General features: G+C 38.3%; 1 protein-coding gene and 1 non-coding gene across 7 annotated transcripts in view; one reads left to right on the top strand and one right to left on the bottom strand.

Annotated features, from left to right (window-relative positions):
- Positions 1-27544, top strand: part of ALG14 (ALG14 UDP-N-acetylglucosaminyltransferase subunit) — an 88364-nt gene that overhangs the window by 32096 nt on the left and 28724 nt on the right. For 3 of the 6 annotated variants that reach the window (XM_031019616.2, XM_031019615.2, XM_081818836.1), the window contains exons 3-4: positions 823-954; positions 14124-14212. In XM_031019616.2, coding sequence (XP_030875476.1) covers positions 823-954; positions 14124-14212 — 221 coding nt within the window. The remainder of the gene's footprint in view (positions 1-822; positions 955-14123; positions 14213-27544) is intronic. The other 3 variants (XM_081818835.1, XM_006748581.3, XM_031019617.2) reach the window with 1 other exon arrangement.
- Positions 26285-26391, bottom strand: LOC115937504 (U6 spliceosomal RNA). Its single transcript, XR_004072778.1, has one exon. It is a non-coding gene; the product is annotated as a U6 spliceosomal RNA (small nuclear RNA).

Genomic DNA, 27544 nt, shown 5'->3' with positions numbered 1-27544 from the left:
TTGAGGGTCCATTTCTGGGCTCTCTATTCTGTTCCACTGATCTATGTGTCTGTTTTTGTGCCAGTACCATACTGTCTTGATGATGACAGCTTTGTAATAGAGCTTGAAGTCCGCAATTGTGATGCCACCAGCTTTTCTTTTCTTTTTCAATATTCCTCTGGCTATGCGGGGTCTTTTCTGGTTCCATACAAATTTTAGGATTATTTGTTCCATTTCTTTGAAAAAAGTGGATGGTATTTTGATAGGGATTGCATTAAATGTGTAGATTGCTCTAGGTAGCATTGACATCTTCACAATATGTTTTCTTCGATCCATGAGCATGGAACGTTTTTCCATTTCTTTGTGTCTTCCTCAATTTCTTTCATGAGTATTTTATAGTTCTCTGAGTACAGATTCTTTGCCTCTGGTTATTAACCATAAGATATCTTATGGTTTTGGGTTCAATTGTAAATGGGATCGACTCCTTAATTTCTCTTTCTTCTGTCTTGTTGTTGGTGTATAGGAATGCCACTGATTTCTGTGCATTGATTTTATGTCCTGCCACTTTACTGAATTCCTGTATGAGTTCTAGCAGTTTTGGGGTGGAGTCTTTTGGGTTTTCCACATACAGTATCATATCATCTGCAAAGAGTGAGAGTTTGACTGAAATGGCTTGAGTCTTACAGTCTTTATTTATCCTACTTAGTGTGAATATTCATGTTTTGCTACAGAAATATTACTATGTTTGGTTACTTCCCCAAACTTCAACAGTTTTAACTGTTACTATGTTTACCTTGGGTATCAGTGGCCTAGTTGATTTGGATTTTTACTGTTTCCTTCTAGCTTCCCGAATACTACATTCACCGCATTCCCAGAAGCCGGGAGGTTCAGCAGTCCTGGCTCTCCACGGTGCTCACCACCCTGTACTCCATGTGGGTCTCCTTTCCCTTGACTCACAGAGTAAAACCAGATTTGGTATGTATAACCATCATTAAGGGGAGGACAAGTCACACTCCCGCAGATCCCTTATTACTAATAGGACCATAATGTTTTCTTCACCAGCTACCATGTCTCAGCGTGCCAGATTTTAGACTAGACCTTTCACTAACGTATGCTAAAATTTATCACGCAAGTACACTTTGCTGAAATAGGTGAAATATTCATCTTCCCTTCCTATCTGTAGCTTGAACTCTAAATTCGCCCTCTTCTCCCCTTCTCTTTGTGGTGATAAAGCCCCAACAGTATACTATCTTTAACCAGTTTGTCTTCCTATTCACCTGTGGTTCCTGAGCCAACATCATGTGCTTATCAACCAAAAGAGAGCCAATTTTTTATTCCTTTTCAGTACTTCTTGTTTTTGTTGAGACTCTTACCAGATATGGTATGCAGTGGGATGAATGTTATACACACCCCAAGTTTTTATAGGAAAGTAATACAGAAAATAGAAATATAAAAACTTAATTATGACACTGTATTCAACCCTACTTTCCTTATCATCTTAAGTTCTCTAAGGTCTTTAGGATGAAGTTCTGTCATTAAATTCTAAATGCATTTTAGTAGACAATGGAGAACAATAGATACGTTATCATGGTAGTGTACACGGTTCTTAAATACTACTTTCATTCCTATTTTAAGAAAGAATCCATTAATTGGTATAGCCTGAAAGGAAACTCTTTACTTGCTCTCCACATACACAAGTTCTGGCACAGTGGATGTTGTTCTTATAAGTAGCTGAACAGAGTGTGTTTAGCTTGATTTTGAAAGGTCTCTATGAGTTTGGTCATGCCCTTCGTAAGCTGGATTACAGTCCAAGTCTGTTCTTTGCATGAGAATTTTATATGAATGTAGTATCTAAATGATACTACATGAGTAAGTTAGATTGTTTTTAAATGATTCAATTTACAAACGGTGAGATGCACAGATCTTTTTTTCCTAAATTTTATTTAAGTAATCTCTATACCCAGTGTGGGGCTTGAACTCACAACCCTGAGATAAAGAGTCACATGCTCTCCCAGCTGAGCCAGCCAGGCGCCCAAGAGATGAGCAGATCTTAAGTGTATAGTTTGACCATATCTCTATCAAGATACAGAACAATTCTGTCACCCCAGAAAGTTTTCTCCTGCTGCTTCTTAGTCAACCCCTGGCCCTGAGCAGCCACTTTCTGATTTCTGTCACCACAGATAAATTTTGCTTATATTTATCTTTAAATTTTTGACAAAATGAATTTATTTCACAATCTCCCACCACATTTTTAGTGTGTAGATTTAGTTATTTCCCTAAAAGATCATTGTTGCCCAGAAAAGTTTATTTTTTTGAAATTTTTTTTAAAGATTTTATTTATTTGACAGATAGTGAGAGCAGGAACACAAGCAGGGGGAGTGGGAGAGGGAGAAGCAGGCTTCCCGCCAAGCAGGGAGCCCGATGCAGGGCTCGATCCCAGGACCCTGGGATCATGACCTGAACCAAAGGCGGACGCTTAACGACTGAGCCACCCAGGCACCCCAGAAAAGTTTATTTATTTCTAAAATTCAAAAGACAGAATGGAAAGGAGAAAAAAGGTCTTGACATTTTAAGTAGGAAATTTGGGATTTACATTTACTGCATCACTAGAGGCATGGCCACCGTCACTGGCAACAGCTAGCTTGTGTGTGGTTTAGGACTCTGAAGGGTTAAGGCTCAGAAGGACGGAGTGACTGGTGGATGATGTCTGTCACAGATAGGGGAGCTCTGGTGACTGCCTAGCCGAAGTATTTGATACCCTCACAGTGGAAAGAGTAACCGGTAGGGCATTAGGACACTTGGTCCCAGGCCCACTTTGGCTTTTATTTCGTTTTAGTCAGTTCCCTTCTGGGTCTCATCCTTTACCTTAAAAAAAGGATTGTACTAGATATCCTCTCAGTTTCCTTCTGGCTTAGTCTAAAATTTTATGAGTGCTATAAATTTGCTCGTAAAAAGTGGAAGAAAAAACTATTATGATGTTTCTAAAGGAATAAGAGTGAAAACGGGTAAGGGGTGTGAAATACTTATTTCCATTTTGAACTGAGTTATTTAAAAAAATTATTTCAAACCTGAGCATTATCCGATAAGCTGTTCTGATACAGTTGGCCTCACAAAATGAATTTGCACTTAATGAAGTCCCCTTCTCTTTACAGAGAAAAGTTAATGGTTCAGAGGCCTTTTTTACTACAACATGTATGTAGATCACTCCTGTAGTCATCCTTGGCTTTCTTATGACTTCCATCACAAAGCACTATTCCTTCTTTACTTGTTACAAAAAAAAAAGAAAGAAAAGTGAAAGAAAAATCCACTCTTAGAAGGGATGGCAGCATCATACCTTAAATCACTAGAGTTATCCGAACGGCCAGGTGCCTTCCTGCTCTGCTTGAAAGTGTGTGCACCTGAGTCGTCTGCGCCACTCAGCTGTCTCCGTACCTCACTCTGCCACCATAAAATATAAACACAGGCACTTTCCTTATTGTTCCAGAATGAGTGCTGAATAATAGAACATTTTAATGTTTTTCAAATGGAAATTCCATCTGGTATATAATAGGTACTGTTTATTGAGAACTTACACATGCCAGATGCGGTCCTGAGAGCTCGCATTCCTGCCGTATGAGAGAGGTAGTGCTGTTATTCACATTTAGTGGATGAGGAAACTGAGGCGCTGAGGCAGGAGGTTTTGCCCAAAGTTCGCACAACCAAAAAATAATGGAGCTAGGACTGGAAGCCAGGCCTTACTGATTCCAAAGCCCAAGGCCTTAACCACTGAACTGTATGCCACCATTTCTGGCTCACACCGTGGACGCTGTGTTCATTTATTCAGACCAATTAAAAATCAGTTGATACATTACTTTTTAAAATAAATTACATGAAATATCACTCCCCCTAAATAGTAGTATAAAATGAAAAGAAATCCCAGCAACTCAAGTACCTGCTTTCACAGCAGATTTAACACTAATGTAATTGAATAATAATAGCATATATTTCAAAATTAAATGGCATGTATATTTGTCAAGATATTTTTAAAACAAAATGGATAATAAAAATAGGGAAATAATACCATTAAAGAAGTATAATTACAGAATTCTACAAATGAGATTGACTTGGAAAATAAAAAGTTTATATTTACCACCTTCCTGTTACAGAGTGTATATTAAAATTCATTAAAAGTATATATTTATTGAGTGTATATTAAAATTCATGCTTGTTTCATCCAAGCCAATTCTTAAGTGAAAAGCTTATCTTAGAGAAAAGTTTATAAACTCCTTTGGAGACCTCAGTCTAATCTCTATCAATAATTAGAAAGGATGGTTTCTTCTTTTACAATGTCATCAAATACTTTTTGGTGGTTCTAATATTTCACACATCATATTTTTTAGGAAATAGGGTTTTGCCAGGCATCTGTGAATAGACATCATAAGTTCATAAGACTGTTGATGAGTTTGAAAAGATAATGGAACCAAAAACAGGTCAGTAGTTGCCAGCATCTGGGGATGGGAGAGGGACTGACTACAAAAGGACTTAAAGGAAGTTTTTTTGGGTGAAAAACTGTCCTATATCTTGATCGTAGTGATGGTGGTTAGTTGACTGTATGTGTTTGTCAAAACTCAGACCTGTATACTAAAGAGGATAAGTTTTACTGTATGTAAATCATATCTCAGTAAATTTTAATTTTAGAAAAGATGAAATGGATTAAAATACGTATCATTGCCAAAAGCAGCACCTTTGGCTTACGTATAGCATTTCACTATCTTTATAAAAGTGATTTGGTGAGTCATTGCTTACCACTCTTGACACTAATCACCCCAGGGTTTATAAAGCCTAGAGAAGTGGAGCAAATACCTGAATTGAGTTGACAGCATTTGTCTAAAATTTCTGACATAAAATGCGGCACCTTTGTATTAAAAATATGGGTCAAGGAGCATCAATAGTAGCAAAAATGACATTTCATCAAATGAACTGAGATCTCTGGTCATTTCAATCACTTATCATTTTCTGTTTTTCTCTGTTACCTTGGAAGCCGCAAATCGAGTTAGTCAAATTTGGAATGCTGTATTATGTTTGATTTATAGATGAGTCTATCCTCAAAGTGGTAGTTTTTAAAAGAATACAGCAAGTGTCTGCTGTGTGCTACTTTTCTGGTTGGATATGTAATAGGCATCTAAAACTTTCTTAGTCCAAAATAGTCGATATTTCCTACTCTTTCCCCATTTTAGCAAATTTGCTCAAGTGAAATCCCCAGGAGACTTCTTTGATTCCTCTTTCCCACACCCTACTTCCTCTGTTCAATAGCACGTCCTACCAGCCATGTCTTTGAAATTTATCACCTGTCTGTTTATTTCTGTCCATCTTCACTGCCACCGTGCTGTCCAGCCCCCCATTGCATGGTCTCCTAACCTATCTGCGTGTGGAAGGAAGTTCAAGAGCACCTGCAATTTCTTTACCACTTAACAATCAATGTAAATTTTCTAATGTAATTTAGATTCTTCACACTTAAAGTCCTCCAGTGGTTTTCTATGCTGTTAAAATAGAGTCCAAACTTAGTGTAGCCTGCATATTCCAGCCCTGACCTGCTTCTTTGACCTCTTCTCCTCTTTTCCCTTAGTTTACTCAATGCCAGCCACACCTGCTGCCTTAAAACAAAACAAAACAAACAAACAAACAAACAAAAAACCAGCTGATTAATATCTCAGAGCCTTTGTACTTGCTGTTCTGTGCTTGGGACTCTTTACTCCTGATCTAAACATAACCAGATCCTTTTTGTTCTTTGAGCTCAAATGTTACCTCCTTACAAAGGCCTGACTACTAGCGCTTCTCCAGCTAATGTCCTCATCCCTCTGTCACATTGTCCCGCTTTGTTTACTTCATAGTATTAATCCCAGTAAAAGTTCTCTTTTTTATGTACTTATTGTCATTCCATAAGAAACCGTGCCTGCCTTGTTCACTGTTAGGAAACGGTGCCTGGCCCATGGTAGCCTCTCAGCACGTCTCCTGGGTAAACGTTCCAGTCACTGTGCTAGTTACTCAGGGTGCAAACGTAACTGAGACATGGGCCTTGCCCTCAGAGAGCTTATACTCTAGTGGAGGAGACAAATGGGAAAGTAATTGTAATTCAGTATGCCAAGTTCCTTAATGATAGCAAGTGAAAATTGCCATAGGAGTATCAGAAGAGGATGTCCATGGTTGGTTCGTTCCCAAATATTTGTTGAGGATCTACTCTGTGCCAGGATTTATACTGTGTATGAGGGGTATAAAAGTATGCACAGAGACAGCAGTCTTGCCTATAGCTGGATGGTTATAGTGTGATAAATCCTCTCTGGGGTGTGGGGTAAGGCTTCGGAGTAGAGATGACATTTAAGCAAAGGTGGGTAAGAGAGAATAGAAAAAGGTCATTTTAAGAAGAGTGAATGATTAATAAGTCAGCTGAGTAAGAGAATTACATAATGTACGTAAAGTTGAAATCTTTAGACTACACCTTTATTAATTGGCATTTTCCATCTAATATTTTATTGTTATTAGAAATTAATAGGACCTGGAACTTAAGAACTCAGGGCAAGTAATAAGTAGTCATTTTTACAAAGCTAAATGTCATAGGTACTGTTAAGATGGCATATTGGACTTTTTTCTTTATAATCCCCACAAACAGACTTTTTTTGTTGAAATCCCAATAGTTAAAGGAAATAACCACTTAACCATTTTATTGATTATAACGTTGATTCATGAGAATGGATCCACCTAAAACTCATATTTTAAAAATCTTTTAGAAAAATAACATTTATTGAGGGGCGTCTGGGTGGCTTAGTTAAGTGTCTGACTCTTGATCTCAGCTCAGGTCTTGATCTCAGAGTCATGAGTTCAAGCCCCACTTTGGAAAAAAAAAATTATTGAGCTATTCCAATATGTCTGGCTCTCTCCTAAGTACTTTACATGTATTAACTCATTTATTTTTCCTTACAGTCTTCTGACATAGTACTCTCTATATTCATTCCATAGATGAGAAGCCCAAAGTCCAGAGAGGTCTAAGTAACCAAGGTCACAGAGCTAGTCAGTGTACCTTAACTCTGGTTCTCTTTAGAAATGTATTGGAATCTGCCAGAATTAGCTAACTTGCTCAATTCAGAACTTAACTAGTCTTTTTTTACCATCTGTATTGCAGTAGGCACTGAAGGGGATTAATGCAATATAGCCTATGTCCTTGAGAAGCTTTTATTTAGTTAGCTTCAAGAAAAATAAAGAAACAACAGGTAGACATGAAATAGTAATTCTCCTGGAAAAAAACTATTTAGATCAGAAATTGTTCTTCCATCTCTGCAGCTACAGCTTATTCTGCTACTTGAGATTCTTTTTAAAAAACATTTGAACACTTTTTAGCTTTTTTAACATTTTGAAATAATTACAGATCCCAAGAAGTTGCAGAAATAATGCGTAGAGGTCATGTACTCTTCACCCAGCTTCCCCTAATGGTGACACATCATATATAACTGTAGTACGGTGTCAAAGCCAGAAAATGTGTATTAGTACGATACTTTTAACCAGACTACAGACCTTACTCAGTTTTCACTGTTTTTTATATACATTCATGTGTGGTTGTAGGTGTGTAGTTCTCTGCTACTTTATTCGTGTATTTATTTGTGTAATCACCACCAAAATCAAGATTCAAAACTGCTCTGTCACTGCAAAAGAACTCCCCAGTGCTTCCCCCATCCCTGTCTCCTGGCAGCCACTGATCTGTTTTCCATCTATACAGTTTGTCATTTCAAAAATGTTCTATAAATAGAATCAAATGGTGTGAAACCTTTTGAGATAGACCTTTTTTGCTAAATGTAATGGTCTTGAGATTTATGCATTTTTTTTGCATGTATCGGTAATTCCTTTCTATTGCTGAATAGAATTCCATTGTACAGATGTACCACAGTTTGCTTAGCCATTCATGCACTGAAGGACATTTGAATTGTTTTCAGTTTTCTGCTGCTATAAATAAAGCTCTTATGAACATTTATGTACAGGTTTTTGTGTGGGTATTAAGTTTTCATTTCTGTAGGCAAATGCTCACAAACGAGATTGCTGGGTCTGATAGAAGGTTCAAGTAAAATTTTGTAAGAAATTGCCAAACTGTTTTCCATAGTGGCTATTGCCATTTTACGTCTTACTAGCAGTGTATGAGAGATCCAGTTTCTCTGCATTCTTTCTAGGTTTTGATATCACTATTTCATAAGTGTGTAGTGATATGCCGTTGTGGTTTTAATTTGTATTTTCCTAGTTGCTAGCATGATGTTGAATATCTTTTCATGTGCTTGTCATTAATATCCCCTCTTAACTGAGAGGTCTGTTCATGTCTTTTTGTCCATTTTCTAACTGAATTGCTTGTTTTACTTTTGAGTTTTGAGAGTTCTTGTCTCTATTCTAGATATAAGGTTTTTGTGCAATATTGTGGTTTACAAATATTTTCTTCCAGGTCATAGCTTCTCTTTTCATCTTCCTAACAGGGACTTTCACAGAGCAGAAGTTTTTATTTTGATGAAGTCTCATTTATCAGTTTTTTATTTTGGTTGTCACATCTAAGAACTCAGGTGAAGAGTTCTAGATTCTACCTAGCCCTAGATTCCAAAGATTTCCTCATCTTTTTTTCCAAAAGTTTTACAGTTTTATGTTTTACTTTTGAATCCATAGATCATTTTGAATCAAATTTCGTATAAAATATAAGGTTTAGATGAAGGCTCATTTTCCAATAGATGTCCAGCATAATCTGTTTAAAAAAAAAAATTCCTTTCTCCATGGAATTGCTTTTGCCTCTTTGTCAAAAATCAGTTGGGATTTTTTTAAAAAAATCAGTTTGGTGTGTTTATGTTTATCTGTTCTCTGTTTCATTGATCTCTGTGTCTGTCCCTCTGCCAGTACCACACTGTTATGAATGATAGAGCTATATGTAATAAGTCTTAACTTCAAGTCAAATGATTTCTCCCACTTTATTCTTCTTTTTTAAAATCGTTTTAGCTATTCTAGTTCCTTTGCCTTTCTGTATAAATCTTGAAATAAGCTTGTCTATATGTACAACAAAATTTTGCTGGGATTTTGACAGGAATTACATTATTTGTATAAATTAGTTTTGGAGAAATTGACATCTCTACTATATTGAGTCTTCCAGTCCATAGCCATGGTATGTCTCTCCATTTAATTTAGGTCTTCTTTTATTTCTTTCATGTAATTTTCAGTATATAGACCATGTACAATTTTTTTTAAATTGGTAACTTGGTATTTAACTTTTTTGGAATTATTGTAAATTATAAATGGTATTATGTTTTTAATTTTGGTTTCTACATGTTTGTTGCTTACCTATAGAAATACAACTGATCTTTGTTTTTTATCTCATATCCTGTGATCTTGCTGAACTCACTTATTAAATCCTAGGAATTTTTAAAATAGATTTCCTGGGACTTTCTAGACAATCACATATTCTGCAAATAGGGAAAGTTTTTCCCTTCCAGCCTTTTCTTGCCTTATTGCACTGGCTAGGATTTCTAGTAATATATTGAATAAGAAGTGGTGAGAACAGGCATCTTTGTCTTGATCCAGGTTTTAGGAGAAATGCATTCACTCTTTTACTACTAAGGATGATGTTAACTGTGGGTTTTTTATAGATGTTCTTTGTCAAGTTGAGAAAGCTTCCCTTCTGTATTAGGGTTCTCCAGAAAAACTGAACGAGAACTAATGGTACAAGATTTTACTCAGCCTTTTGTTCTATTCAGGTCTTCAATTGATTGGATGAGGACCATCCACATTAGTAGGGAGAGCAATGCGCTTTACTCAGTCTACCCATTCAAATATTAATTTCACCCCAAAATACCCTCACAGACATACCCAGAATGATGTTTGACCAAATGCCTGAGCCCCCCCATTGCCCAACTTGACATGTAGCATTAACCTTCACAACCTCTGTTCCTAATTTGCCGCAAATGAAAAAATTAATGTCATTAATGACAGAATGAATTTTGTCAGTTAATACATGATGTCATGTGATTTTTCTTTAGCCTATTAATATTGTGCATTACACTGATTGATTTTCAAATATTGAAACACACTTGCATTCTTGGAATAAATCCGACCTGATCATGATGTATAATTCTTTTTACATGTAACTGGATTTGACTTGCCAGTAATTTGTTGAGAATTTTTATAATGATAGTCATAAGGGGTATTGGTCTTTAGCTTTCTGTTTGGGACTCTCTTTGTCCCATTTTGGTCTTGAGATAATATTAGCCTTATAAAATGATTGAGAAGTGTTTCACCCTCTTTGTTTTCTGGAAGATTATTTAGACTTGATGTTAATTTTCCTTTAATGTTTGGTAAAATTTCCCAGTTAAGCCACCTGACCCTGAAGATTTCTTTTTCAGAAGCTTTTTAGTTGTGGATTACATTTCTTTAATAGTCATAAGATTATTCAGATTATCTGTCTCATATTGGATGAATTTTGGTAGTTTGTGATTTTCAAGGAATTGTTCCATTTCATCTAAATTATTATGTACATAGAGTTGTTGGTGGTATTCCCTTATTATCCTTTTTCTTTTTTTTAACAGCTTTAGGATCTGTAGTTATATCCTCTGTTTCTTTCTTGATATTGGCAAAGTCTGTCTTCTCTCTTTCTCTTTTTACATTTGTCATTCTTGCTAAAGATTAATCAGTTTTGTTGATCTTTTTAAAGAATCCGCTCTGGGGCGCCTGGGTGGCTCAACTGGTTAAGCATGATCCCTTATCATCCTGGGTCCTGGGATGGAGCCCTACATCTGGCTCCCTGCTCAGTGGGAGCCTGCTTCTCCCTTACCCTCTCCCTCTGCCCACTCATGCTCTCTCTTGCTCACTCTCTCTCAAATAAATAAATAAAATCTTTAAAAAAAGTAAAGAATCAGCTCTGTTTCATTTATTTTCTCTGCTCTTTATTATTTCCTTTCTTCTGGTTGCTTTGGGTTCATTTTGTTCTTCTTTTGGTTTCTTAAGATAGGGGCTTAGATTATTGATATAAGACCTTTCCTCTTTTCTAATATAAGCGTATAGTGCTACTAATTTTTCTTTCAGCAGTGTTTTAGGTTCATCCTACAAATGTGGATATGTTACATTTTCATTTTATTTGGTTCCAAGTATTTTTTTATGTCCTTTGAGACTTCTTCTTTGACCCATGGATTTAGAGTGCTTTGCTTAATTTCTAAGTATTGGGAGATTTTTTTTTTCCTATTATCCTTCTGTTATTGATTTTTAGTTTGATCCCATTGTGGCCAAGAAACATGCTCTGTTTTTAAATATGTCGAGGTTTGTTTTATGATCCAGGATACAGTCTATCTCGGTGAGCATTCCATGGGCACTTGAAGAGAATGTGTATTCTGCTGTTATTGTGTGGAGTGTTCTGGAACTGTCTGTTACATGCTGTTGGTGGACGATGTGATTGAGTTCTTCTATATCTTTGCTGATTTTCTATTTAATATGTCTACTGATAGCCATGGGAGGCATGGAACACTTTGTTGGCCCTTCTGAAACCATGGCTAAATAGTCCCATTGATCCTGGCCCTTCATAATCTGATTTATGCCCTTTTTTCCTTAGTGTAGTAGACCTGTTGATCTCTCAGTAATATGAACTCCTTGTAGTTCACTGTTTGCATCTTGAAACCCAAAGATTTTTTCACTATTGTGTCTTTAGTTACTCCTAAAGGTAGGAGCCTTTGAATCAGTCTTTGAGTGAGTAGACTGACCTCATGCTTTCTTGAAAATATACTCCTGAAGAAAAATCAGTTTGTTTCAAGGAGAAGAAGAGGAAGTTGAATTTGAGAGATTGCTAATCATTAAGCTACAGTAAGAGGACTGCTTATGTTGGGGGAAAAGATCTGTACAGTTCTCGAGGACAAGGGCTGTGTATTTTTGTGTTTCCCATGGTCTCTTCCTAGAAAAGTACCTTCCACATATTTGTGGAATGACTTAAAAATAAATGAATGAATACTGGGTGATGTGAGTCATCACAAAAACAAAGACGCCCACTCCCTAAACTGGTACTCTTCTCAGGCTTTATTGAGAGTCTGAAAAACCAGAAGGGTTTCCCGAGTCCGCAGTGTTTGATTACTGGCTTTATGCCAACCTGGCTGTTGTTAAATGAAATACTCAAGGAAAGAGCTCTGCCTACAAAAATGAAACCTAATTTAATTTTTAATCAAGTAAAAAATAAATTTCAGATTCTACATGTATAACAAATTGGAAAGAAATGGACCATTTCAGCCTAATACTCTGCTCTTTGCCTGAAGCTGAAGCTGGTTTAATTCACCATGACAAATTTAGATGTATTTATTACATGTACCCTCATGCTTTGTATGAAAGAAGGCCATTATTTTACTTAGTCATTTTTTTCACATGTTCCATACCCAGTTTGAGCTGTGAAATGTCTTAAGTTCAGTAGCAAATTGATGACATAGAGAGTGGGTTATTGTCCATAAGTGGGATACTGTGATTTTTTTTCATTAGATATTTTCTGTGGTGAGCCACAAACTGGATGGTACTGAGATTATCACTGTTTGCATAGTATATAAAATTTTTATTAGCCTATTGATTGACGTGTGTTTGAAACATTAGGAAGAGTCAACTACCTTCTTGTTGATATGCCAGAATTCTTACAGAAACTTTCTTTTCCCCCTGAATTGCTGTTAGTTTGATTCTCTTCGTGTAATGACCTTCCTCTGGTATTATATTTTTTGGTAATCAAAAACCTTTATAACATGTTCAAAGGAAATCTAGCTGGACAAAGGAAAGTCAGCTGACCCAAGATGCCTATCTATAAATGGAGTTAAATGAGAATAAGATTTTTCCAGCCCAGTCAAATAAGAAATGATTAGACTACAATTGTCTACTGCTTCATGTTTTCCAGGATTAATGAAATCATACTTGGGAGACATTTGTTTAAATTTGTCCAGTTCCTGTACCTCTGTTAACCAGTCCCCTGTAACACATTAAAATAATGCCAGTATTCCTTTCACCCAGCTTGTATTTCTCCTCAGTACATGCATTGTAAACTTAGCAACATTCATAAAGATAGAGAAGAACCAACTGTATATCATACGTGCATTTAGCAAGTCTGATGATGGCCAGAGTCCACTGTGAGAAGTGATGCCATGTGAAAATCCTCCCACATATCTAGTTTCTTATGACTGACAGGCTGCTTTTCCCAGCTGCATGGGGAAATTACCAGCTGTACCACTGACACATTGGCCGGGTGACAACCCGTAGCCGCTTCTATCCACAAATGAGGTATTTAATTTAAATGTTATGACTTCTGTTTCACATTTTGAGTGACCTCAGAACAAAATCTGGGTCAGAGTTAGGCTGTATATAATCAGAGATTGCTTTGAGTTGTTTTTATTTTTCTCCACTTTGGAGGACTCTCCAGAGCTTGAAAATAATTTTTCTTTCCTTTCTAAATTGATCCTTTTTCCACTTGGCAAACATTCCGTTTTTCCTCTCTGCAGAAGCCAGCGTGGCTTTGCCTACCGGTCGTCTCTCTCGTCTCACTTTGCCTGCGTCACTGTCTCAGTTGTCCCTGTTCCAGCCCATCACAGGCACATGGGAGCTCTGGGCCTGGTGGGGCCTCTTCCTTTCACAGTGAAGGCTAGCGTGTTTTCCTAAGGATAACAATGTGACTACGGTGAAAACAAAAATGAACGTTGAAGGAAAAGGAATTCAGTTGTGAGGGGATGAGAAAGGGAAGCGCGATAAAAACAAAGCTGTTTCCAAAGAAAGGACGCATGTGTGGTCAGAGGCCGTGCACGTGGAGAGCCCTGGCCTTGTGGGAAAGGGTGGTGGTAGGCGCTGGCGGCTAAGTGAGCACAGAGGGGTGGGATAAAGAGAAAGCAAATCTTTGAAATGATCTTCAATTAAATATGTGATTCCTAGAGCCAGTCCCAGTTTCACAGCCTCTCAAGGGCCTATGTTAAAGTTTCAAATGAATCTGGATAGCTCTCTTTTTATAGCATCTGAGACTCAATAAAGTGCCATTTTGGGTTAGCATTTTAAAAATCTCTCTTTGGTCTGAGGGTAAAAGGAAAAGAAGGGAACACAGAGAACACAAATAACTGAGTATGGGATGTGAATGCTCAGGTCAAGTGCACTCATTACAGATTTGGAGATGGCTAGAACCAGAGCTGGTATGGAAGCAGCTTGGAGAGTTTTTGGAAATAAATGCAGACCGTGAACTCCTTGAGCAAAGGTAAGGTGTGTTACTCATCTTGGCAATCCCAGCACCTAGTAAAGAGAAGTTGTGGAGGAGGGATATAGGAAGGAAGGAGGCAGAGAAACTATTAAAACTTAGTGATGACTTCTTAGAGCTTACTTAAGTGGGATGGAAAAAATAAAATGGAAAAAAAAAAAAAAGGCATTGCAGAGCTCCTCCTTGGTTAACTTTTGCACCCACTGAATTAATCCCTGGAATTCTTCTAAGGATTTTTTGGTAGTGTGTTTCTAAAGTGTTAAATGTTGCCTTTGTCAAAGAAAGCGAAAGGAAATGGCAGGTTTCTCATTCATCTTAAGCAGAATACTGTTGCTTTATTTTTTTTATTGAGATGAAATTCACACAACATAAAATTAACCATTTTATTTTTATTTTATTTTTTTTAAAGATTTTATTTATTTATTTGAGAGAGAGAATGAGATAGAGAGCATGAGAGGGGGAAGGGTCAGAGAGAGAGGCAGACTCCCTGCTGAGCAGGGAGCCCGACGTGGGACTCGATCCCGGGACTCCAGGATCATGACCTGAGCCGAAGGCAGTCGCTTAACCAACTGAGCCACCCAGGCGCCCCAAAATTAACCATTTTAAAGTGTACAAGTCAGTGGCATTGAGTACATTCACAGTGTTGTACAACCACCACCTATGTTAGGTTCCAAAACATTTTCACGAACACTTGCTTTACTTTAATGCCTGAGTGTCTTGAAACCACTTAGGGCTTTTTTCTTTATAAGAGAAAGAGAGAGAGAGAGAGAGACATGTATACATATCTAGTCAGTGTTTTGTAACAGCCTCTGGAGACTAAATGCCATCTTCTTCATAGTCTGTCTTTTGGATTTCTCGTTTCCCTCCCCACAAGTCAGTGGGTAAAACTGTACCTATTTAGGCTAGCATTTTTGGCAGTTGCTTTTTGGTGATTGCTTTTTCTCCTGGCCTCCTGGTATAATCCTTATTTTTTGTAGCATGAATACAGTGAAACCACCTGGTCATGGATTTCTTTTTCTTCTTTTTTTTAAAGATTTATTTATTTGAGAGAGAGCGAGCACGGGGGTGGGGGTGGGGCAGAGGGAGAGGGAGAGAGAGAATCTCAAGCAGACTCCTGCTGAGTGCGGAGCCCGACTTTGGGCCCCATCTCACGACCCTGAGATCATGACCGGAGCCAAAATCAAGAGTCGGATGCTCAACCAACTCAGCCACCCAGGCACCCCTGGAGTTCTTTTTCTGGTGTTAGACGTGTATGAAGTTAAATCAGCTGTAGAAAACCTATTACTTCTCTACATGCAGCATGAGATTTAAGATCCTACTTACACCAGGACAGCATTTTATAGGAGATGTAAGCCACGTGCTTCCCGCCTTCCATGGAGCCTTTTTCACAGGGTCATAAGAACAAACTCTGATTTTCTCTAAGGCACGGTGGCAAATAATTATAAAATTATTCTTCAAAAGGACCTTCCAAACAGGGTTGAGGAAACTATGATTATCCTAAGTTTACTGGGGGAATGAGTAAACACCTTACAGATTTCAAACGTGGCTTACAGAAAAAGATATTTTAGCATTATTGTTTAGAGGAGTGGAAAGGGTTGTCTTCCAAACAGGTTAGAGAGCTTGCACTGATATTGCACACTCTTAAAAATAGCAAGAAGTTCCCTGCTGATAAGACCTTTGAATTACAGAAAGAACATGTTGTGACTGATCATTCCTTTTTAAGAAATGTGAATACTTGATTTATAAGTTTCATATGTTTATGATGTCAAAATTTCCATATTCTGTCATAAAAAATGAAATCTGCAATGGGATCAGCTGTAGAATTGCAAAGGGCAGCAAATTCCATTTGTTAGCAGAATACCATTTTGCGTTCTTGGTCTTCCTGATTTCACACTTAAGCCATTTATACAAATCTTTGACAAAGCAATTTTTAAAAAATATTTACTGCTGACAGTTTGTGAAAACAAGTTTGCTCTTATGGGCCAAATAATTGCTTTTCTGTAAGGACAGGTGTCACATGCTCAGATCAATTGTGTCCACATCTTCAGAGCTCCAGATGCTGTTTATCAAAAGATTTGCTTACACAATACAGGATTTTGTAGATAGTCTTGTTAGTGGAGGCAGCGCCCAGTGCTCAGGAGACTGGATCTGGTGCTGTTTTATTATTCCTAAGCCAACTGTCCTGTTTGAGCTTTTTAAGGAGCCATGATTCACCACTGTGAAGTGACATGGGAAGAAAAAATTCCTCACTTCTCCCTGCCAAAGGAAGACAGAATTGGGGTGGGATGGGCGCTAGGAGTCGGTGGAGGTATAGAGTTCCCTCCTGTCTATGGGAGCTGGGCGGGGCCTCTATGTGGCCAACTGCCAATCTTCAGCTCACACAAGAGTTCCCTATTTTTTTTTACAGGTTTCATCAAGAACTCCCCCTGACTATTTGTTTTACATTTTTTCTTTAAATTTCCATATTACTGTTTTCTCTGGTCTGCATTCATTTGTCATACCTAAGTTGTGGTATGGGAGAAAAAATGCCATATTGGGAATCAGGAGATTTGGGTTTTACTCTCAGCTTTGTCAATAATTAGGTGTGTGACTTGAAGCTAATCAGTCAGCCTCTCTGAGCTTAGCTTCTCCTCCTATCAGATGGGAATGATATGAAGAACAGTAGAAGGAGCACAGATGTGTCAGGTCTACTTGCTTTTAAATAGGCCACTCTCTCCGCCAGGAAGGTGATTTCCCTACCATTCAAAACCACTAACTCCTATTCGCCTCCTACCAGGATGACTTAACGTTCCTTGCACCTCCTGCACCTCATAGGGTCATAGATAGAGTGGAAGCCCAAAACATGTTCTTAAAATTAGGATGGTGACTTAGCTGTTAGAGTCTGTCTGGGGTTCCTCATGGTTTATTTAAGGAACACTTATCACTTATATACATGTATCTGAAAGCTCGGTTACACACCTCCCATCCTGTCCTACCCAATAGCTTTCTCTCTTCTGTCTCTTTTCATACCTTGACCATTCTTTCTTTCTTCTTCTCACTCATTCACACCCCCAGCCTCCCATTGGGATCATCTTTCCCTTGACATCTCCCCTACCTTGCTTTCTTTACGGAGACCCTAGGGTTTGGCCTCTTAACCTCCACTCTTGGGCAGCTACCTTGATCAGCTTCTATTGCAGAAACTATTCTTTTCCCTCGGGTCTATTGAGAAATAGAACTCAGTTTTAATTTTTGACAATTCTCTCCATTTTTTTCTGTCCCTGAACCTGGCACACTCACCTTTGTTGTAAGGGCTTTCTTGCTGTTGGCTATAGGAAGCAGATAGGTGTTGACAAAAAATATAAGCATTATGGGGGGCGCCTGGCTGGCTCAGGCAGTAGAGCATGTGATTCTCAGTCTCAGGGTTGTGAGTTCGAGGCCCACGTTGGGGGTATACGTTACTTTAAAAAAATTTTTTTTTTAATTATAAGCATTATGGGAGTTAGATATGTAAGAGCTTATGGATTACTGATGGACTTCATTCAAATATGAATTGGATAAGGTCTTTCTGAGTGCCTTTTTTTGTCTACTTCAGTGAGCCCTTTTTTTATTTCTAAGACAAGCACTTCTCAGGCCTTCTGACTTTTCTATCAGCTAATTCTGAAGCAGACTGATGTTCCTTGGGCCACATGTGGATACAAACATGTTTTTTCTTATTCATATAGTTAGTTGGTCAGTATTTGGACCATGTAGTTAATCAGTGTATTTCAGATTGCACAAAAAACCCATGTCTGGCTCTTTTTGAAATATTGGAGGGGAGGATATTAGCCAGAGCTCAGTAGTGACTTCCCCATCCAGGATACGTGCTCTCTCTGGTCTCTTACCACTGTTTCACTTAGGTGGGTTCCATCAGTGGACCACGTTTGTGTCCAGCCTTCACACTTTTTCCTGAGGACCTTTATGGGTGGTAGCAGTGGGAAGGGGTGACTTGTCGATCTCATACACATCATGGAGGACTAGATGCAGGCCATATAAGCGAAGACAGTAGGCTTATTGTGCACAGTAACAGGGCAAACCTGCTATCCCTGAGCCCTTCCTATTTAAAGTCCTGGAGCCGCCACTGCTGGTGTGGAAGAATAGTTAATACTTACTAGATTACTTATTATCTTTGTGGATCTCTAGATACAAAGATCGATGTGGATCCTCATATTTCCCTTCCTCAGTCACAGTAAGTCATCCCCTGGTGGAGAATCCACTTGTACACTTTGAACCATAAACATATACAGATAATACCTTAGCAATAATTTAATCTCACATGCTTTACTTATTTTTAATTTTTAAACTTTTTTTAGAGAGAGCGAGAATGGGGGCGGGGGGTGGAGCAGAGGAAGAGGGAGAGAGAGAGAAGGCTCCACACTCAAGCACGGAGCCCGATGCACGGCTTGATCCCCTGACCCAGAGATCATGACCTGAGCCAAAATCAAGAGTCAGCTGCCGCTCAACCAGCTGAGCCACCGAGGCACCCCCTCCCCCCCCACTCTCTTTTAAAAGCTTAAATAATAGGGGCGCCTGGGTGGCTCAGTTGGTTAAGCGACTGCCTTCGGCTCAGGTCATGATCCTGGAGTCCCTGGATCGAGTCCCGCATCGGGCTCCCTGCTGAGCAGGGAGCCTGCTTCTCCCTCTGACCCTCCCCCCTCTCATGTGCTCTCTCTCATTCTCTCTCTCTCAAATAAATAAAATAAAATAAAAAAATCTTTTAAAAAAAAGCTTAAATAATAGAGTCAAGAGGGGGAATGCCTTGTCCAGAGTCTTGGGATTAATAGCAAAGCATGAACAAGAAAAACCAGTTCTTCTCACTCCCAGCTCCAGGCTCAGCTCTAGGCCACACTACAAATGAAATAGATTTCTCTTCCCTCTAAGGGTAACCAAGTATATACTCTTTACAGGGAACAGAGGAAATGGGCTTGGACAACACACATACTGGGGTTCAGAATCTAGGTCTGCCATTCTGATATTTGGGCAAGCTTAAGTAAGTTGTTTAATCTCCATAAACTTCCTTTTCTTCATCTGTAGAAGAGGGACCATAATGCCTACTTCATGGTCTATGTGAACAAAACTAGGATGTGCAGAAGGGGCTTCCGTGGTAGGTTCATAGGTCTTCCTCCGCCCCCTTTGTCACTAGGTTAAATATTCTCTTCCAAAAATTGAGAGGCTAACAAAGAGTTAATATTTTTAAATTTAAGCCAAGGAATGTCTGCACATTGCCCAGCTTGGATGATGTGGTATGCCTAACTGTTTTCATGTTGATTTTCATGCCACAGTGAGCCCCTTCAGGCATGAAAACAACCAAGGATTATTTGCTTCTCTGTTCTTTCTTTTTTGGCTCTCTTGTTGTATTTTCATCACAGTCTCCAGCCCTTCCAAAAGCAGTCTGTCAGGATTTACCAGTGAATCTCAGCTTTCTTCTGCTCAGCCACCATTCAAGGGCATCCTAAATCTGCCCCTCTCAAAGAGGAGCTCATTGGCATGGGCCCGATTCTCAGTTACATAACTGATTTCCTCATTTTCTAGAAGCTTCTTCTGAGCTTTGCTTTGCACTATCATTCCATCCAGATCTTTCCCTTTTGTGAACTCCTCTTCAACTTCTTTTTTTTTTTTTTTTAAGATTTTATTTATTTATTTGACAGAGAGAGACACAGCGAGAGAGAGAACACAAGCAGGGGCAGAGGGAGAGGGAGAAGCAGGCTCCCCGCAGAGCAGGGAGCCCAGTGCAGGGCTTGATCCCAGGACCCTGGGATCATGACCTGAGCTGAAGGCAGACGCTTAACGACTGAGCCACCCAGGCGCCCCACTCCTCTTCAACTTCTAAGTTAGCATTTAATTGTTCTCTAGTCATCGTAGCTCCATTACTTTTCTCCTTCCCCAGATTAGATTGTGAGCAATTTAAGGTCCAAAAACAGTCTTCTGGCTTTATCATGACCCACTACGGAGTTTAGCAATGTGTCAGGTGCTTAGCGAGGTCTTTGATTAATAACTGGCTTGTAGGGAACTGGAACACACCATGACAGAAATTAGCAGCTCCTGATCCCAGCTCCCACTGGAACACTGCACTGTCTTCCTCCTTGGTCAGCTAAATATCTCCTCCTTAACTACCACCCTCTTGTCCCTCTTGATCCCACTGAAGGTGAATGGAATTCAGGGGCCCCTTGAACTGCTTCCTGGCTCATCTTTATTAGTGGGACTCCCTCCCTACTAGCCAGGTATGCCATGTCCTCTTACTTATCAGAGAGCACAGGACCTTGGACCTCCCCTCCTCTAAGAGTGCCATGGCAAGTTCAAAACCACTCAGTTCCCTTCAGATTGAAAAGGATTAGGAAACATAACCAAGCCTTAGGAACTCAGGTCTTCCTTCATTGCCATTCTGCCAAAACGCCCACTTGATTCTTAAGGAAAATGTTATTCATTGAATCATTTTTTATTTTTTAAGAGGATCTGCAACCATCTATGTCAAATTGCTTTCTTTTGCCATTTCCTTAGATCACAAGACCTAGATATCAGAGCAGGATTTTACTGATCGTAATCTGAATGCCTATCCTTTGAAGTTATTTATTTCTGAATTTGTTACTATTTTTTAAAGTTATTATTATTTACAAATGGTTATAATTATTTGTAATTAAATTATTCACAAATTTGTTACTATGTTTCATTGAATAACTGCAGTGAGCTGGGCACTGTGGATGGTGGAGATGACTATGAAACATGGATGGCATTTATGTTCAGAGGAGTATAGAATCTAGGAGATGGGGCACCTGGGTGACTAAGTTGGTTAAGCGTCCAACTCTTGGATTCGGCTCAGGTCATGATCTCATGGGTCATGGGATTGAGCCCCATTTTGGGTTCCGTACTCAGTGGGGAGTCTGCTTCCCCCTCTTCCTCTCCCTCTGCCCCTCCCCCTGCGTGCGTGCACGTTTTCTCTCTCTCTCTCAAATAAATAATAAATCTTTTTTTTAAACAATTCTTTTTTTTTTTTTAAGATTTTATTTATTTATTTGACAGAGAGAGACACAGCGAGAGAGGGAACACAAGCAGGGGGAGTGGGAGAGGGAGGAGCAGGCTCTCTGCTGAGCACGGAGCCCGATGCGGGGCTTGATCCCAGGACCCTGGGACCATGACCTGAGCCGAAGGCAGACGCTTAACCAACTGAGCCACCCAGGCGCCCCATAAATAAATAAATCTAAAAAAAAAAAAAAAAAGAATCTAGGAGACAGGCATGGCCCCAAGTCCAAGGCTAGGAAGGAGGGATCATGTGGACTGGGAACGGAACTGACTTGCCTCACGGTTCAAGCCAGAAACACCAGTGTGATTATTTGGAGGTATTTTAAATCCTTGGCCCTCTTTTGGAGGTGAGAGCAGGTTAATGAGCCATTATCCCATTATTCCCAGCTGCACAGACTACATAGTAAAGAATATGGCATGAGGTTCAGGATGTCTGTCAGAATGATTCCACAAGGCAGGAGTATCGAATATACTTCAAAGAACCCAGAACAAATAGCCCTTTAGGTCAGTTTTTAAATCAATAGCAGATCAGGCACTACAAGAGGAAGCCTGTTTCCCAGCCAAACAGTGAACAATCCAAAAAGTCCAGGCTCCCACAGTCTCTGGGGGGTAATTAGAACTTGTTCAGTAATCAGCTAATTTGGATTTCTGAGAATGATTCTAAACACAAAATGATAAAAGTTGGGTAAAGTAAACCATTGCTTTCTAATCGAATCACATAATTCAATTAGAGAATCATAAAGTTAGAAGTGCTGGAGGGTATTTTTGGAGGGTTTTTTTTTTTTTTTTTTAAGGAAAAGTTATTTAAAAGCAATGCTATTAAAATAAAACAACTCCCAGCTAAAAATATACGGTAAAACATTTATCTCACTAGGGACCTGAAAAAAGTTAAGTATCCAAGTTGGAGTCTAGCCCTCATTAGAGTAATAAATTAGTTTTGGAACTCTGAAGTCATTATTTGATTTCTTTTGTCCGCATAGCCAGTTCAGATTTGGCGGGATTGTTTGCCTTATTTGTTGGCAAAACACTGTAAACATCCAGGTTGGTTGCTGTGTTTTTATTATAAAGCACAGGAAAATTACTTTCATCAGAAGAAATGAAGGGTTAGGATAAATTGTGAGTAAACAAGAGTTTGGGTCAAGTTCAAATACGGCCTCTATTTTATCCTACACTGGAAAAATGAGACAATTCTATATTTACATTTAGCAACCCTAATACTTGTAATGAACGGGAAAGATTCTTCTGTATTGTTTGCTTAATTTTGTTTTGTTGTTTAATCAACAGTACAGACACAAGAAAGGGTTGAACAATATCTTACCAGATGATACTTTTTCCTGTAATATCATTTTTGATCTTTAACTTTCCTTCCAACTTTAAGGAGTCTTTGATTCTTTTTTTTTTTTAAGATTTTATTTATTTATTTGACAGAGAGAAAGAAAGCGAGCACAAGCAGGGGGAGCGGGAGAGGGAGAAGTAGGCTCTCCGCTGAGCAGGACCCTGGGATCATGACCTGAGGCGAAGGCAGACGCTTAACAGACCGAGCCACCCAGGTGCCCCAAGAGTCTCTGGTTCTTGATTCTAAAGTGATGTACTAGGAAATTCCACCAAAGAAGGGCTGCTTGGAACAGGCCCAGTTGGCCCTGGAGCATAGATGTTCTCAAGAGGGGAACCCGGTATATGATGATATAGTATGTGACTAACTTACAGAATATTGCCTGACTAGAGGTCCCTCAGAACTTTCCCTAACTCTGCTAACACACCCTCGGGGACCACCAAATCTGGCATTTGCATGTCTTAGTAACAAATATGGAGAACTAATTATTATTTAATGAGCAGCAAATTCTTACTGAGCTCTCCTACAATAACCTGGTAGCTTACTCTAATAGGAGAAAATGACTATAAAATAGTTCATAAAAGTTTAGTTCCAACTCCACTTCTGATTGAGTTTGATGGTATTATTTCCCTAAACTAGAGATTTGGAGTTACCATGACATTCACCAAAAGATCCAAATTACATTTACGTGAAAGTTCATATGATGAAACAATAATGAAATTAAGTTGGGTTAAATGTTTTCATTATTTTTTATTTTTATCACTTTGATTCATTAAAAGTGAAGACTGAAACAATAATCAAATTTAGTTTTTGAATTTCAATGATAAGGGATGATAGAGAATCTTAATCCTGTTTTATATGGAAGTAATGGGGATCTGTAAGTTACTAGGCTAATTTAGATGCCTGCACCATCCCTCATTCTTTTCTGAGTTGGTTTTCTGATCATAGTGTGGCCAGATCAGCACACAGTAATCTAAATATATGGTCAAAACAATTCCTCTGACTTTATTCAATTTCTTTGTTTATATAATGAAGAATTTTGCTTGTTTTTATTTCTGCTAGGCCCTGTTGGAATTTGAATCCTATCTTCCAAATTTGTACAACTTTTCACTAACTATGGAATGATATTCTGATATTTTTTTCCCTTCCAGTCAGCAAGAACTTCCTTTTCTTTGTAGAACTTAGAATAGCAAAAAGAACTAACTCATCCTTGTAGTATTTCTAAATCCATAATCTACAAATGAGTAGCTAATGGCTACCTTAGCTAATAGATAGCTAATAGAAATACCAGGATACTAGCTTGTTTCTTTCTCTCATGTTTTTAAATAGATTTCATTTTTTAGAGTAGTTTCAGGTTTATAGCAAAATTCAGCAGGAGGCACAGAAATTTCCCATGTACCCCCTGCCCCCACTCAGGCATAGCCTCTCTCATTATCAGTGTCCCCCACCAGAATGGTACATTTGTTACAACTGATGAACCTACACTGATAAATCATTATCACCTACAGTCCATAGTTTACATTATCTTTCACTCTTGGCGTTGTACATTCTGTAGGTTTTGACAAGTGTATAATGACATGTATCTAGCATTTTAATGTCATGCAGGATGGTTTCACTGCCTTAAACATCTGTGCTCTGCATATTTATACTTAGTATGTACCCATTCTTATGGGTTGTTTTATTTGCATTTCCCTAATGACATATGATGTGGAACATCTTTTCATATCCTTATTTGCCATCTATCTGTCTTCTTTGATGAAGTGTCTGTTAAGATCTTTGGTCCATTTCTTCTTTAAAAAAAAAAAAAGATTTATTTATTTATTTATTTGGTGGGGGGACAGCACTAGCAGGAGGGGCAGAGGAAGAGGGAGAGAGAATCTCAAACAGACTCCACTGAGCGTGGAGCCTAATGCAGGGCTTGATCCCAGGACCCTGAGATCATGACATGAGCTGAAACCAAGAGTCGGATGCTTAACCGACTGCACCACACAGGCACCCCTAGTCCATTTCTTAATTGGTTTGTTCATTTTCTTATTGTTGAGTTTTAAAAGTTTTTTGTATATTTTGGATACCAGTCCTTTACCAGATATGTTTTTTGTAAATATTTTTTCCCAGTCTCTGGCTTCTCTTTTCATTCTCTTGACAATGTCTTTTGAAGAACAGAAATTTTTTTATTTTATTGAAGTCCAGCTTATCAGTTATTTCTTTCATGGATCATACCTTTGTTGTTATCTCTAAAAAGTCACCAGCAAACCCAAGGTCACCTGGATTTTCTCCTATGTTATCTTCTAGGAATTTCATAGTTTTGCATTTTAAATTTAGGTCTATAATACATTTTGAGTTAGTTTTTATGAAGAGTGTAAGATCTGTATCAAGATTCATTTTTTTGCATGTGGATATCCAGTTGTTGAAAAAACTATCTTTGCTCCATTGTGTTCCTTTTGCTCTTTTGTCAGATATCAATTGACCCTATTTATGTGGCTGTATTTCTGGCTCTCTGTTCTGTTCTTTTAATCTGTGTGTCTATTCTTTCACCAATATCACACTGTCTTGATTACTATAGTTTTATAGTAACTCTTGAAATTGGGTAGTGTTAGTCCTCCAACTTTGTTCTTCTTCAGGGTTGTGATGGCTATTCTGTATCTTTTGCCTCTCTATTTAAACTTTAAAATCTATTTGTTGATATCCATAAAATAATTTGCTGGGATTTTGACTGGGATTTCCTTGAATCTGTAGACCAAATTGGGAAGAACTGACATCTTGACAATATCAAGTTTTCCTATCCATGAAGATGGAATATCTCTCCATTTATTTTGTTCTTTGATTTTGTTCATCAGAGTTTTATAGTTTTCTTCATATAGACAGGTCTATACATATTTTGTTAGATTTATACCTAAGTATTTCATTGTTTAGGGTGCTGATATAAATGGTAATGTGTTTTTAATTTCAAATGTCAGTTGTTCAGTAGGAAAGTGATTGACTTTTGTGTATTAACCTTATATTCTGTAACTTTGCTATGATCACTTATTCTAGGAATTTTTTGGTCAGTTCTTTCAGATATTCTACCTAGATGATCATGCCATCTGCAAAGACAGTTTTTTATTTCTTCCCTCTTAATCAGTACACCTTTTATTTCCTTATCTTATTACATTGGCTAGGACTTCTAGTACAGTGTTGAAATGGAGTAATGAAAGGGGACATCCCTGCCTTGTTCCTGATCTTAGTGGGAAGACTTCTAGTTTCTCACCATTAAGTATGCTAGCTGTAGGTTTTCTGTAGATATTTTTTATCAAATTGAGGAAGCTCTTATCCCTACTTTACCAAGAACTTTTATCACGAACGGGTGTTGGATTTTGTCAAATGCTTTTTCTCCATCTATCCACATGATCATGTGATATCTCGTCTTTAGCCTGTTAATATGATACATTACATCATTTGGTTTTCAAATGTTAGAGAGCCTTGCATGCATGGGATAAATCCCAGTCGATTATGGTGTATTGTCATTTTTAAACATTGTTAGATTTGATTTGCTAATATTTTATTGAGGACTTTTGCATCTCTCTTCATGAGAGATATTGTTCTGTAGTTTTCTTGTAATGTCTTTGGTTTTAGTATAAGGGTAATTCTGGTATCATAGAATGAGTTAGGAAGTATTCCTTCTACTTCTGTCCTCTGAAAGAGATTGCAGAGAATTGGTATAATTTCTTAAAAATATGGTATAATTCATGAATTTCCATGTCATCCTTGCAGAGGGGCCATACTAATCTTCTCTGTATCATTCCAGTTCTGGTGTATGTGCTGTCAAAGCGAGCAGTTTCTCTTTTAAGGAAAAAAAAAAAAATGCATTTTCAACAATGAAAATGCTCTGAATTTCCCAATACTACTTTCCACTTTTTTGGGTACAACTTCACTGTGTGTATCAATCATAAAGATGGCTGCATTTCAACTTTATACTTTAGTGAATGGAAGATAAATGTACTACAACCAAGATATCGCTTAGGAGAGGGGGTGGGGATGATTGAGGACAAGTCTAGGCTGAGTCCTATGTTTCTGATTTGGGTAAATGAGTGAAATGATCTTAAGGGAAAGGCTCTCAGCTTTTCCCCATTGAGGATGATATTCACTGTGGGTTTTTCATAGATGGATTTTATGAACTTGAGGAATGTTCCCTCTATCCCTATACTCTGAAGAGTTTTAATCAGGAAACTGCATCAGTTGAGAGGACCATATGGTTCTTCTCCTTCTCTTATTAATGTGTTCTATCACACTGATTGATTTGCGAATGTTGAACCACCCTTGCATCCTGGGGATAAATCCTGCTTGGTTGTGGTGGATGATCCTTTTAATGTATTGTTGGATCCTATTAGCTAGGATTTTGTTGAGAATTTTGGAATCCATAAAGGAAACAGTCAATAAAACAAAGAGGCAACCCAAAGAATGGGAGAAGATACTTGCAAATGACACTATAGATAAAGGGCTGGTATCCAAGATCTATAAAGAACTTCTCAAATTCAACACCTAAAAAACGAATAAGTCAAAAAATGGGCAGAAGACATGAACAGACACTTCTCCAAAGAAGACATACAAATGGCTAACAGACACATGAAAAAATGTTCATCATCATTAGCCATCAGGGAAATTCAAATCAAAACCACATTGAGATATGACCTTACACCAGTTAGAATGGCAAAAATTGACAAGGCAAGAAACAACAAATGTTGGAGAGGTTGTGGAGAAAGGGGAACCCTCTTACACTGTTGGTGGGAATGTAAGTTGGTACAGCCACTTTGGAAAAGTGTGGAGGTGCTTCAAAAAATTAAAAATAGAGCTACCCTATGACCCAGCAATTGCACTACTGGGTATTTACCCCAAAGACACAGATGTAGTGAAAAGAAGGGCCATATGCACCCCAATGTTCATAGCAGCAATGTCTGCAATAGCCAAACTGTGGAAAGAGCCGAGATGCC

This window comes from Leptonychotes weddellii, chromosome 4 (genome assembly GCF_054177405.1).
Source record: "Leptonychotes weddellii isolate Sample4059 chromosome 4, ASM5417740v2, whole genome shotgun sequence".
NCBI classification, from domain to species: Eukaryota; Metazoa; Chordata; class Mammalia; order Carnivora; family Phocidae; genus Leptonychotes; species Leptonychotes weddellii.
Note: the sequence above shows the minus strand (reverse complement) of the source record. Positions and strands in the feature narration are given on the sequence as shown.